Source organism: Talpa europaea (assembly GCF_964194135.1).
Source record: "Talpa europaea genome assembly, chromosome: 4".
NCBI lineage: Eukaryota > Metazoa > Chordata > Mammalia > Eulipotyphla > Talpidae > Talpa > Talpa europaea.
Genome location: NC_140070.1, coordinates 74262263 through 74277191, shown reverse-complemented (window position 1 = coordinate 74277191; position 14929 = coordinate 74262263). Strand labels below are relative to the sequence as shown.

Sequence of the window (14929 nt, the reverse complement as noted above, 5' to 3'; positions counted from 1 at the left end):
AGCTTCTTGTCACATTGGGGTCTCAGTGTATTGGCATTTCTTACATGGCAGCTGGCATCCAAGAGGTCAGGAAGAAAAAAATCAGCAGGGCATTCAGAGCTATACACTCGAGCCAGCAATATTACTTCTGCCACATAGTTTTGGTCAAAGCAGTCATAGGATTCACCAGATTTAGAAGTGTATAACTAACTTCCTTCTCTTGATGGGAGAGTGGCAGGTTCTCATCCCAGAAGAGAGATTGTTATAAACATCTTTGCAAATACATCTGCCGTGACTTAATATAAGGATGCATGCCTTAATATAGCATCCTTAAAATATATATATAAAATATATATAAAAATATATAAAGCATCCCCTAAGGTCTTGTTGCTTATGACGTCTTTGGTCTCAGCAGAGCAGAATCTTCACCATAGTAGATGTACAGTGAACATTTAATGAGTGGCCTCCCTGGTGGTGCAAGGGGTTAAGTCCCAGCACTATGAAGCTATATGCAGCTACTACAGCCTAAGTTTGATCCCTGGCCAGGGAGGTGACCCACCTGGTGCAGCAGACCTCTCCTGTCTTGCCCACTGCTCTCCTCAGCAGTGTATTTCAGTCAGTCTGCCTGTTCTGCTCCCTATTCTGCTCACTCTGTCTCTGGTGACTCCTCTAACACCACCCCCCCACACCTCTGGCCTGTACCCCAGCTTTGTATGCATAAATAAATAAATCTTAAAAAAACATTTAATGAATGAGTGCATTTTTAAATGTTTATTGATTAGGAGCATATATGAAATTTCTGAACTAAAACCATTATAGCACTGCAATATTTAATTATGAATTGCAGATTTTTTACATTATGAATATTGCAATTATAATACTCTAATGAACTTCTAGGAAATTCCATTTTTGTCTAAAAATAAATCAGTTGACCAACATAATAGGCATCTTCTTTTTCAGACAAACACTAGGAAAATAAAGAAGAGCTAGGTACTATTAAATTGATTTACTACTTACCAAGTCTCTTAAAACATAAAAATAATCATGTGTGGACTAGGAAAGTTACTGATGTTTTATTAATATGGATCAATTGAATGTGATACAGCTGGAAGGAAAAAGAAAAAGGCAAAGGAAAACGAAATAGCTTGTCAGTTTACAAACTGGTAATAATTAGACAAAGTGTTGTAGCAACACCAGTTTTGGGAATATCCTAAAGGTATGCTTTTTCCCCCTGGACTCTTTTGTCTAGTAGATGGTATGTGGCAAACTATATAAACACCTGCTTTCATAAATTAATGGCATCATTTCCTTCTTCTCTTGAACATGTTTTGAAGGCAGCATTTATGCAGAAGCCTAGAGTGCTGTGATTCGTGGTCATATATGTGCACATTATTTCCAAAGATGTTAAAATCCCTCTGGGGGAAAACCCTAGAGGGTTGAGGTTCATTTGTAGCAAGTCCCACTTGAGTGAAGTATCTTGAAATAGCTTTTTGTTTTCCAAATAGAATATATTACATATTTCAAACTGCACATGTTTATCACACATTCCCGGGCTTGTCTTATTTACAGATGGTTCAAATAAATTTTTCTGCCTTTCTTCAGCATTTGTGCAGGGTGGTAGTAGTTAAAGCCAGTCCTTGTTTAACATGAAGATGTTTTTGCTCTACAGAATGTGAATTATCCAAATACAACAATGCTGGCATCTTTTCATAGTGAAGTTAGTGTTCTCTATCCTTTTCTTGATGGTCAAAATAGTACCTTTTGTGCTAAAAAGTCTTACATGTCTTTAGAAAAAGAAGCTCCTAGTGGTATTTTGGATGTGCATGTTGACAAAGACTGTAAATTGACTTTTAAGTATGACATTTTATTGCATTCCAAATTAAACAAAGGTTTTCCTTCTGAGTGTATAACACACTTCATATTGAAACAATTATCCACTTTAATCTCTTAAATAACTTCAGCTTTGGCACATTCTTCATGTTTTTTCTAGTGCCACACACAGATGCATTAGAAACCACCCAGAAATGAAAAATAAAACATTACATTAAAGAACTATCTGTGTTCATATGTGTCTATAAATTTACATATATATGTGTGTAACTAATACATGTAGTAATACTCTTTCTGAAATAAAAGCTATAACCTTGGAAATGAAATGTGAGATTAACTTCTATGTCTGATACATTCTAATTGTGGACACTTTGACAGGGTTCTTCATTTCTCTGAAATTCAATATTTTCATCTATAAATTAGTAGGAAAATGCTACCTTGGAACATTCTTGTGAGTTAGCACTGTAAAATATATTTAGATATAAAGTAGGTGCTCATAAATGAATTACCATGGTATTTTAATGATAGCTTATTTTTAGTTCTTTCCATTTGCATTAATAAAATGTTTACTGAAGTCTCAGTTCACTGGGATCAAGAGCACAAAGCATTTTTCTTTGAACAGTTGCTCTCCACCCTAAATGGTGTGTTATTCTGAATTTTCTCTCTGCACCTTGGACCCTTAATTATGTTTTGGCTAGATGCTATATGATTTTGTTTGTGTGTTTTCTGTAAATTTAAGATCCAGTCTTATTAATTTAAAAACCCTAATTCTGTGCGACCAGACATCCATTGCAGATTGCACCAGTCTGTGGCTATTGTGGTGTGGATTAAAGGGACATATTTTGCTTTTAACTACCGCCTCCTTCTGCCTCTTCTACACGCCTTCTCCTACGTGCTAAAGCAAGGAAGAGGGAACATTGACAGAGCAACTCCAGTGAGGACCTACTGTTGTCCTCGGTTAGCTCTAAAGCCTATTCTCTTTAATCTCAATCTATGACTATCAAAAGGAGGGAGGCTGGCATCAATGTATCCCTGATTAAAGGTCTCCAACCTGAGCAGCACCTCTTAGCATTTGTAGTTATTGGGCAGTTTAGTCTTCAGGTGAACTATCAGTTACTGGCATTCATGCTGCATCGATACTAATTTTCCAAGCTTTGGAGGACTCAGAGTCTGGTCTTTCCTGCCTTCCTACACCGGTGTTCAGGTTGGCAGACTTGATGGAATCTATATTCTTCTCAGGAACACAGAATTTGATGATATATTATCATGACCTTTCCAAACAATGACCTTCTAGGTCATCCCATTATCCTTGCTTAGAAGTCACCATGTCTTTCTTTGTCAGGCACTTCCCTACCTTAGGACTTAATCACTTGGCATTCTCCTTCCTTGGAAATAACTTCTTTCCACAAACCTTGTTTGCCATTTAAGTCCAAAAGTCCAAACACTCTCTGCCTCCTCGGGCAATTTCTAGTCACCGTGGGTGATGGTGCTAAGTGGCAGTCGAAGAACTGCTTGTAACTGATGTTTTCCTCCTGGTCTGTGGAGATATGGTTGCAATCAGTTACTTGTAATGCCGTGAACTTAAATTATAGGATCCTACTTCTTCTTATATTCAGCTTGTCCTTAAGTCCAGAATATCAAGAAAATACCTTTCAGAATTTTGTTTAAATAACTGGAATAATCACAAAAGTGATAGACTTGATAATAGCTAATAAATTTTAGTGAAACTTTAAAGTGAGTAATCCAGAGAAAAATAATTGCTCTGGGCTCTCATAGCCTTTTATAAAATATTAGAATAAAATCTAAACAAAATTGTGTCATATGTGAAATATTTTTTAATCCTATGAAATTCTACTCTCTGTAGTCAAAATGAATGAGTTCATTCAGGTGAAGTGGTAGGAATGACAGTGAAGGAAAGGGAAAGAAATACGTTGGTGTGTTCATGGAGCAATCTGTTCCCAAACTGATGTCTGTTGTCTTTGGTGATAAGCTCTCTATAATATCCTATATGCTTTATGGCACCGAGGCTAAAATATTTTTCCCTTTTTAGCAGAATGTAATCCAAATGATAAAACATAAGGAGACTTATAGATAGCTAAGTTTATTTCTACTAAGAATCAAAAGACAGTCTAGCTCGATTAAAAGACCTCTGGTGGGGAGTACACTACGGTGGCAATACCTAATGGGGTTGTCCTAATATTTCCTCAATTAAAAAGATTAAATAAAGTATTTTAATGCCTCTGGTTTGTTTATTTTTTTTTAAATTTATTTATGCATACAAACACTGGGGTACAGGCCAGAGGTGTGTGGCGTGAGAGGATTCACCAGAGACAGAGTATGGAGCCAAACAGGCAGACTGACGGAAATACACTGCTGAGGGGAGCAGTGGGTGAGACAGGAGAGGTCTGCTGTGCCATGTGGGTAGCTCCCTGGTCAGCTGAGGATGGAACTTGTGCTGCAGAGGGTGCAGACAGCGTCATGGTGCTGTGCTTTACCCCTTGCACCACCAGGGAGGCCCCATAAAAATGCCCCTGGTTTAGACATTAATTTGTTACAACTCAAAATAAGACAAAACCTGGACATCTTCTGATTTCAGATATTTTTACCTGAACAAATTACCTCTATAGAAGCAAAGAAGAAATTAACTTGTGAATTTCTTGGTTAATGTATTCCTTCTTGTATTAAGTAAGGAGCCCTTTCTGTTTGTCTTCCTGCAGACGGCAGCCTGTGAGTCCCCCTCCACCGCCACGGCCAATTTCCCCACCACACACCTATGGCTACATTTCAGGACCCCTAGTCTCCGACATGGACACGGACGCACCGGAAGAGGAAGAAGATGAGGCTGATATAGAAGTAGCCAAGATGCAGACCAGGCGGCTTCTACTGCGTGGGCTTGAGCAGACCCCAGCCTCCAGCGTGGGGGACCTGGAGAGCTCCGTCACTGGGTCCATGATCAATGGCTGGGGCTCGGCGTCAGAGGAGGATAATATTTCTAGTGGACGCTCCAGTGTTAGTTCTTCGGATGGCTCCTTCTTCACGGATGCTGACTTCGCTCAGGCTGTGGCGGCTGCAGCAGAGTACGCCGGCTTGAAAGTGGCGCGCCGTCAAATGCAGGACGCCGCTGGTAAGTCATGCGCTGCACCGCGCGCAGGAGAAAACTGAGGTGTCTGTGGCAGCCACTAGTGAGGGCCTGCGACCCGAAGCCCTATGCAAAATGCAACAACTATTACTATTTTTTATTTTTTGCTGCCTATGGAAGCCAACGTCCAAGGATAGGGCATAGCTTGATTATTCCCCTTTTTTTTGACAATATTTTCTAAATCTATTTTTGTTTTTATTTAATAAATCCTGTATAATGAGAGTAAAGTTACCTGGGAGGTCTTCATTTTTAAGATAATATATAATAGATAATATATTACATTATATTACATATAATAAAAAACATACAATTTCTTTAGCTATACATGCAGACTGTTAAATGAGGTATGTGTTATATGTTTTTGTTTTAAGATGCAAAAAGTCACCAAAATAAATTCCTTTTTAGTAGTTCTCTTATCTCAATGTATTAGTTTTCTAGGAGGAATAGATAAATATCCAAGTTCTTGCTCATCCATTGGGAAATTGACTTTCTCCTTAACAACCTTGTTTCACTGTCCTATCAGTTGGAATACTGATTTAATAAGGAAGACATAAAAATGTGTATAATATGCATACATTTTCTTGCATAAAAGTTCCATTCTTCAGGTAAACATTTTTTAGCCAATAATTTGAAGAGTCAGTTAATTCCAATGCTTATATTTTTTCTTATGTTCTCTTTTGCCAGAAGTCTCTTTTTAATTACCATGTAGCCATTTCTATGTTTTAACCCATTTTTACTCTTACTCTCAATCTTGTTTAGAAAATAAATAGTATGAAAAAGAAAAGAATTTAAATATAAGCAATAAGTTATCACATGGTTTTCATTTCTGTAGAAAGGAATATATACGTGCATCTATGTTCATAGATACATATATATTCACGATATTAAGTGTCTGTGTATTTCTGGTAGCCAAAAAAATAAAAAGACTAAAATAATGTGGTCAAGCAAGAAAGAGACTTATTTCTGAGACAGAAAAAGTCTGTCACAACAAATCAATGATTATTTTGTTGTTTTATTTTTGTTGGTTTAATAACGCTCACATTGGTAGTTCCCCATGTTCTCTTCAGTTATTTAATTGGTCATTATTTTTTATCAGTGTAGAACATATTCAGAGAATATTTAGCTAGCATCATAAAGTTATTTCTTTGTTGTTTTTCTTTTTTATCAAGAATGTGTTGTAGGAAAATTATATGTACTGTGCCTCAGCATATTATAGTAGAATGTTTATATTTTCAGTCAGGCCTCTATTTTATGAATTCAATCAAATTTCCTTTCCCTCACGCCCTCCCCCTTAACCCCCAGTAACTGCTGAGTGCAACATGATAAATATGCAAATCTAAATATCTTTTTCAGTAGATAATATCTAGCTACATATATAGCTTTTCCTTTTCCTTCTTTTTTAACTTTCTGTAAAAAAATAAGTGAAATTAAGTATCTCAAACTACTGATTTCAGAATTTATTAAGGGTGTGTTTCAGTTCATTAAATCAACAAAACAGAAATAATGTTGAAAATTCAGCTGTAAAAGACCGTATGCCTCAGGGCCTGTGAGCAATAGATGGCCTTACACAATAGAATGAATAATGGTTTTGGTCTCAGCCCTAATTCTCTCTTTTCATGGATATGTAACTTTAATTGTAATAATCTCCATCATAACTAAAAAGAGTTTGGTTTAATATTTTACCATATTGTAATTTAGGGCACTCCTGCCTTTCCTTTGGCTCATAATTAAAATGAACTAAACATGCATTGGACTCTCCCTTTTAAAATGTTCTTTGCAGGAAAGGGTGCTGCTTATCATATGACTGGAAGTTAATATGATTGAATAGTCCAACCACTTTGCTTCTCACTTGGCCGCATTAATGTCTGTTATTTAATATGCTTCAGTTAGCATCTTTAAATGTGTTGATTTCACTATATGTGACTTTTCCTATGTATAGCCAAAAGAGTTGTTTTCTAGATGTGTTTGAAGTTTCTTGTGGAACAACAGTAAGTTCTGGATTTCTGTCTTTGGAATTTCTAGAGACCAAAATAGTGAAGAAGGCCATTAGAGCTCCAGTGCTATAAGGATGAACAATGTTGTGTGTTATAATATAGTGTCTCAGCAAGACAGCCAGAGAATTTGAGAGCTCAGAACATCACCTTGTCTGATTAGCAAAGTCAGTTATTACCAGTGCCTTCGTATATTATTGTCCTTCCAAAAACAAGTAATCAAAACCCATCTCTTCCACACACACAAACCCAAAAAAAAAAAAAAAAAAATAGAAGTTTCTGGAGAGAGCACTTTCAGTATCCAGAACCAGCAAAAAATATCTTGCAACATAAAAAGGATATAGGTAATTTTTGGCAGGTCTAAATACGTGAGCTAAATTAATTCACCTTAAGAGAGAATATCTGAGACTTTATTAAGATAGCAGGCATCTGCCTTCAAGGAATAGCATAAATATAATTTAATTAAAATAAGGGATATAATTAGTCTATTCATTCTTAGAACATGAATTTCTTAAGGACATTGGCTCTTCCTCTTGAAAGTAACAGACATCAAATCCATTAAGCAAAATTTTAATAAGTATTTTGTTTAACAATAACAGTTTAGTAAAGCTGGTTACAAAAATAATCAGTACATTTTTGTTTAATTAAAATAGGTATTATGAACTTTAACATAAAAGAACCATGGTTTAAAAAAAAAAAAGAGTTTGAAAGTACTTGTGTATTTTTTCCACTGGATTTCTCAAACAGTGACAAAATCCTATTATTTGCTGAAACATTTGATTTAAGCATATTTTTTAAAATAGGTATGTTTCTAATTTTAATGTTATTTTATTATTACTGTTGTATTAAAATTCATTGATGAGTTTGGCTCTGGCTTTGTTCCTTAGGCCGCCGACATTTTCATGCATCCCAGTGCCCTCGACCCACAAGTCCTGTTTCTACGGACAGTAACATGAGCGCTGCTGTCGTGCAAAAGGCCAGACCCGCCAAGAAGCAGAAACACCAGCCAGGACATCTGCGCAGAGAAGCCTACACAGATGGTAAGTCCATTGAAACGCATGAAAACATCTATGAATCTTGCCTATTTACTCTGGCTCTCAATGACTAGAAAATGTATCCACTGACATTAGAAATTACATTAAAATTTCATTAACAGTAGACCTTATATTACTTCTAGGAATGATGGAATTACATATCTTGTCAAGCACTTTTCTAACAATCTGGTATTTAAGAAATGAAAGGCATACATTTAAAACTTTGAAAAGGTTATTTTGTAGTTTTCAACAAATAGACATTCTGTTGATATAATGTCACAGGATTCATCTTCATCAGATTTACTTCGAAATTTTCCAAAGTGTCCTCATTTATTCCTCCCTTGTGGAATTTTGCATTCAAAGAGATGACAGCAAACATGTTTGAATATTAATTCTAACGATAGTGGTGCGATCACTATATTGTACACCAGAACGCAAACCAAATCATCTTCCTTCATGCCTTTCCATGCAATCTCGACTGTCCCTGGAAAGGTAACACTTGCCTTCTCCAGGGGGCAAGGAAAAAATGCAAACATGGTGATGTTGTGGAGAGACAGCCTTTAATGAAAGCGCCTCAGGTGGTCCTGCATTTATTAAACAGGTACCTTCTCAATTTATAAAATAACCCCAAGGGCTTTGATGGAAATGCATATAAGATAAATTCTCCGGACTCACATATCTTGTCAAGTTTGTTAAATTTGCTAAAGGGGTGGGAGGAAGAAGGGTCTCACGGCAGAGTTCCCCACCCTCTGGTCCTTCCAACCTCCGACCACAATCTGATTAGGACTTTCATTACCAGTCACCGATTTTTCAAAAAAGGGCATCATTTGCCATTATCATATGAAAGCCTAATATTATAGATCCTTATCCAAGGTTACAAGGAGGGTTTTCTGAGCCACTTCTCCCTGTGAGTCCTGCCACTTGACAGAAAAATTTAATACAAAGCTCACAGCATGATGAGCACAAGTAATTTTGCAATGAGTGGCTGTCCATGCTATTATCTGTACTTTATTCAGAGTATTTTCTCTCACTCGCATCTATCTGATATTAGACTACATTAAATACTGGCATGACACAGCGCACCTGGGCCTCCTGGCTTCTGCCCAGGACTCTTTTGTCAGTGAAACTGAGCTGTCAGAATATTATCTGATTTTGAAGGGTTATTGCAGTGGCTTTGTACATGTTTGCCTCAGTGAAGGGACAACACTAGGTGTAAATCCCCAAACTCTATCAGCGTTTTTACATTTATGGGACCCCTATAATGGCATTTTACAAGTTTTATAGCTGTTCTATCAGTTTTTATTATCTAGAAGAGAGTGCACCTAACTGAAAAACTGGTGAGACATCAAACTTTGATCTAAACACATCTAGGTTGAATACATAAGGGAGAAAAACTGGTCCAGAGCTTTCTGTAGCTCTTTCCACCTCTTATTTATACTTGTTTAGAGGGGTTTTTGACATTGAGTGATGTTTTTAGAAAATGCTTTAAATAAAGCAAACACACCAAGGTAAAGGGCAAGCATGGCAGTTATAAATTATGCTATATCGGAAAATTGTGATCTGTATTTGTTATCCTACATTCTGCAATATTTATATCAGTGTGTTTAATAATTAATTATAAATTCTAACTAATCCCTCAAAAATAATTATTAGACTGAATTATTAGACTTGTTATTTTTTAAAGTTAATTTCAGAAACACCAAGTAAATAAATTGAAATATTTGTAAAGCAAAAGTGTTAATTAAAAATATTATTGGGATTTCTAATTGTTCATTTCATAAAAGTTATTGTGCAAAATTATATGTTAAAATGTAGGAAATAATTATTTTCTCTAAGTCACAAAAGTAGACCACATGGAGATATAACAAACTATTTTTAAAATTTTAGCTTTAACTTCCTTTCAGCATTTTGATAACCTTCTGTCAGTTATGTTTATTGTACTAACAAGTCTCAGGTTTAATTCTGGACTCTTTCTTATGTCATAGGTAAAGAAAAATGACAAAGCTATGTGTTATTTTATACATATCTAATAATACATTATGATTAAATAAAATCATGTAAATGTGGACACTTATTTTTTTTAAAGATTTATTTATTTATTTATATAAGCACTGGGTACAGTCAGAAGCACGGGAGGGTGAGAGAATTCACCAGAGCCAGAGCAGGGAACAGAACAGGCAGACTGATGAAATACACTGCTGAGGGAAGCAGTGGGCGGCAGGAGAGGTCTGCACGCCATGTGGGACCCTCGCCAGCGGCCGGGAATTGAACCGGCGCTGCAGAGGCTGCGGGCAGCTTCACAGCCCAGCGCTCAACCACTGCACCACAAGGGGAGGCCAAATGTAGACACTTATTAATGCCCCCAAAATATTCACAGTCTTGTTGACAGTGGATATGATAGTAACAAAAGTCATTTTCTGAGAAATTATTTTCTCAAGTTATACAGAGCATTTTTTAAAAGAATATTAACAGATCATTTCGTGAAGAATCTCAGTTTGCACAATTTATTAAAAAGGAGAGGAGGGAGGGAGTAGAACGATTTTATGGAGCTACCATTGGTTAAGATGAGAACTAAACATATTAGTAGGGTACGGAGGATTTTTTAAACTTTTTGCTTCTTAATGACAAACATGTCTTATCTATGATGCATGGATTTTATAAATTTCAGCAGACATCTTATGTGAACTATTTTCAGAATATGGATTATCAGTCTTGACTTTGTGGCATCTTTACTTTGTAAATTTTGTTCACATCGCGAATTTCCTTTGCAGATTTTTAATAAATTCTATCAACAAAGTGGCTTTCTGAATGATGAAAGAGTGATTTGTGATGATTATTTTTAGTCAGTCAATCTATTAGTTTTTTTAGGATTGCCATAACAAAGCACTGTAAAGTAGGAGGTTTATAAAACAAAAAAATTATTTCCTCACATCCCTGGAGTGTAGAAGTCAAGATGTTACCAAGGTTGATTTCTTCTGAGGTCTCCTTGTCCTATAGACAACTGTCCTTACCCTTTCTTTAAAGAAAAAAAAAAGATTTATTTATTTTATGCATACAAGAAATGGGGTACAGGCCAGAGGTGTGTCTGTGGTGGGGGGAGGGTGGAGCATTTGCCAGAGACAGAGTGGGGAACAGAACAGGCAGATCTACTGAAATACACTGCTGCGGGGAGCAGCAGGCGAGTCAGGAGAGGTCTCCTGTGCCATCTCGGTAGCTCCCTGGCCGGGGATTGAACTCGTGCTGCAGTGGCTGCGGATAGCTTCATAGGTTGCATCCTAACCCCTTGCGCCACCAGGGAGGCCCTGTCCTTATCCTTTCTTCACTTGGTCTGTCCTCAATATGTGTAAGTCAAATGGCCTTAGAGCCCAACCTAAGGACCTCACTTTAACTTAATTATCACTTTAAATACTCTGTCTCCAAATGCAGTCTCATTTCAAGGTACTAGGTGTTAGAACTTCAATAAGTGAATTGTGGGGGCTTGCATTTGGTTTATAATATTGCTTCAGCCATCCCCTAATCATGTCACTGTAGCCAATCCTCACTCTGTAGTCAAATCTTTGGCTTGGTATAAACTTAGGGAGTGTTAACTGGACTGCTGCCTGCTATAGTCACACCAACAGGCAGAATCTATTTCATATTTGCCACTTACTAATTCAACCCATATGGTGGGTAGGATTAAAATATATAAATATGTATCGGTCAGTATTATCATATTAAAGCCAAGCATAGGTACATTTTTAGGACACTCATAGATCCATTCCATACCTTCTTTTCTACCCTTTCCAATGCATTTTCATTACTTGATGTAAAAACCAAATCTACATCATTTCTCCAGTCATACTTTTCATAAATTATAAATTCACCTCCTTCTGTAGAATGTTGTTTTGATTTGTCATTGATTACAAGGTCTTGGGACTAGAAGTAGTTAAGTAAATAGTACACTGGGTTAATGCCAGCTTAATTATCTACATGCTCATTCTCTTATGTGTTATTTTATATGCATTATACTGGTATTTGGAAAGTCTTGTGAAAAGACTAATGTTTATCTGCTTACATATATAAAAGAGCCTCTGTATATGTATAACAGGTCCACAGTTCCATTTGTTAAATCCAGTTTGAGCTGTCAGTGGTTTGAATAAGTTGAAAGTGCTGTTTAGCACTATGTGAAATATAGACTTGATATAATATCACAATCACTATTTTGACTTGGCAGTTATTTATAATACCTAATTTTTTTCAATATTTTGTTTATAAAAGAAATCAAACCTACCAGTATTGCCCTTGATCAATTAAAGTGGCAATTATATAAAGGAAGTTAGCACTCTTAAAATTACCTTTGGGCTTTCTCATTTTTACCTGTGGTACAGATTGCACCTATATAGAGCATCTGATTATAGATTCTGTCTCTAGAGTCATCTGTTCTGAAGACTTTGTAAGATGTTATCGCAGTGGTAATCATCAGCATCAATGTGTGATAAGCACAGACAATGTATGATTCCATGGTAGTGGCAGTCATCAGTTTCCTGATAATCTATGTCTGCAGTCCAGTTTAACTTGATAGTAAATGGATAATACAGAAAGTGGACGGCATTCCCTCCCTCTCTTTGTTTCCAAGTACACTTTGAATTAGACTTCTCTCCTCCTTTTTTTCTCTCTATATTTTAAAATATAGTATCTTTGAGAGATACATCATATACCATACATTCACCCTTGGGAAGTGTACAATTCAGTGGTTTTTAGTATACTCAGATTCATGGAACTATCACCCAATAAAAATTTACATTTTTCAATTTTATTTTTTATTGAGGTAACACTACATTATTCTACTATATAAGTTGCAGGTGTGCTTCATTGAGAATCGGCATCTATAACTTCTACTTTCATTGCCATTCCCAGGCTCAGTGTGAACTTGGAACCACTCTGCCTTGGCACATTTGATTTTAAGGCACTCAGAATGGCCTGTCCCTCCTTCCTTCTTTCCCTCCCCACCTCTCTGGTTATTTTTAATAAACAAGGAGCAGTGGAAAGGGTACTGTCATGATAACACTTTGTTTTGTGTAATGTTTTTGAACAATTCTTTCAAGGAGAAAAATAATGCATGGTGGATCATGATGATCTACGATGATCTACATTGATTGACAAGATGAGAACTGTTGACTGTATACTGGTCACAATTTTAAAAATAATGTGTTAGCACTATTTATATGAAGCTAGACTATGGTGAGGCATGAGAACTAAGCACAAAAATATGCAAGTGAAATTTGCTCTCTTTTAACATGGATTCCTATGTAAAACTGCAGGTAGTAACATGGTATCTCAAGCATCAAGCAGATTGTTTTCAGATGCAAATAACATGATATAATCTACTACCTTAGATTTAACATAATGCTAAAGGAAACTTTAAAAAAATTATACCGAAATATTTACAGCACCAATGTGACAAATATTCTTTCTTTAAACATGTAAGAATGAGAAACACTTGGTTAAAACTGGTGCTCCCTGGGATATTTAATTTGCTATTATGATAAGAATTTTTAAGACACAATTACAATATTCAAGAGTTTCTCACACTAGTATATATTAATGATTGTGGATCATTGCCAATCATAGTAAAATATCTGCAAATATCCTAAATATTCCTCCATAGGGATTGGCACCATAAATAATGATATGTTTATTAAACAGAATATTGTATATTTTTTCCCCAAGAGTACAGTAGAGCTGTACCAAGAGTACAGTACAGAGAGGAAAATGTATACAACTACACAGTTAGGTGAAGAAAGGCAATCCCATTTCTCTGTATAAGAAGTGAAGGTCATATATTTGTGTCTGATACTTTTTATGAGACCACCTCATATAGAAGAGCAGGCAGGTTACTGTACAATTGTGGTTGCTTTGCTTGGTTCCGGAGGTAAATTGTGCTCCATGGAGCTGGGCAACTTGGCAACCTCATTCTATGAGCATTAATAATTTCTGGAATGATCTATAGGCTATTATTCAAACTTATTACCTCTGCATAGTCAATTCTGAGGATTTGAAATGGAGGAGGGAGGTATGAGGGGTCATACTTTCAAGTTCTTATATACTTGAACATTTTTTACCATGTAAATGTGTAATTTAAAATCTTCGGTTTAATGTTATAATAGTAAACATTTAACAGATGTGTTATAAGTGCTTTTTCATTGATTTAGTCTATCACATGGACATTTTTTTCCAAATGTGAAAATATTACTATTTCTGAAATCATGACTAAAAAAATGTATTTGTACTGACAATCCCCGCGTCTTTGTAGTTCTGGTTTTGACCTCTCTTAAAATTCAGGTTTTATGTATAGCAGCCTGCTGGACATCTCTACCCAGATACTTCAAAGGATCTTATTCACTTTTCTAAAACTGAACTGAAACAGTTTGCAAATAATCTTCCTTGTCCCTAAATTATTTGTTTGCAATTCTGTTTCTATCATCCACCTAGACAATTATGGTAGAAAATCCTGAAAGTCATTTGTAGATTTTTTTTTTCTTTTCCCTTACCTACTATATTTTGCTAATTATTATATTACCTTTTTTCTTCCTTAATTTCTCAAGATATTTACTCTCCATTTAAATAGCCACTAATACAGCTTTATCTCCTACCATTGCTTATCTGAGCTAGCACAACACTCACTTTAATTCAAGGCTTTCTTTATAATATGTACTAAAACTAGAGCAACTTAAAACAACAATCTATTAATATTCTTCTACTAACTTCCCACCTATTATTAGAATGCAGGTTTCTCCTCCAAAGTGTAGGTATGAGTTTTTAAAGACAACCCATCTAAATTTTCCAGATATCAGATTTTATGCCTTCTTTCATATCTAAGTATCCTTGAGTGTACATATAAGACATTATAATTATATATATAATTTATAAACTGTATATAATTATATACATCCTATTATATATACTATATGTAATAT

At 35.8% G+C, this 14929-nt stretch overlaps 1 protein-coding gene across 1 annotated transcript in view; it reads left to right on the top strand.

Moving 5' to 3' along the window:
- ROBO1 (roundabout guidance receptor 1) overlaps positions 1-14929 on the top strand; it is a gene marked incomplete at both ends in the record, with an annotated part of 751012 nt that overhangs the window by 718702 nt on the left and 17381 nt on the right. The window contains 2 exons of the mRNA XM_084232634.1: positions 4527-4933; positions 7827-7979. Of these exons, the coding sequence (XP_084088760.1) occupies positions 4527-4933; positions 7827-7979 (560 nt within the window). The remainder of the gene's footprint in view (positions 1-4526; positions 4934-7826; positions 7980-14929) is intronic.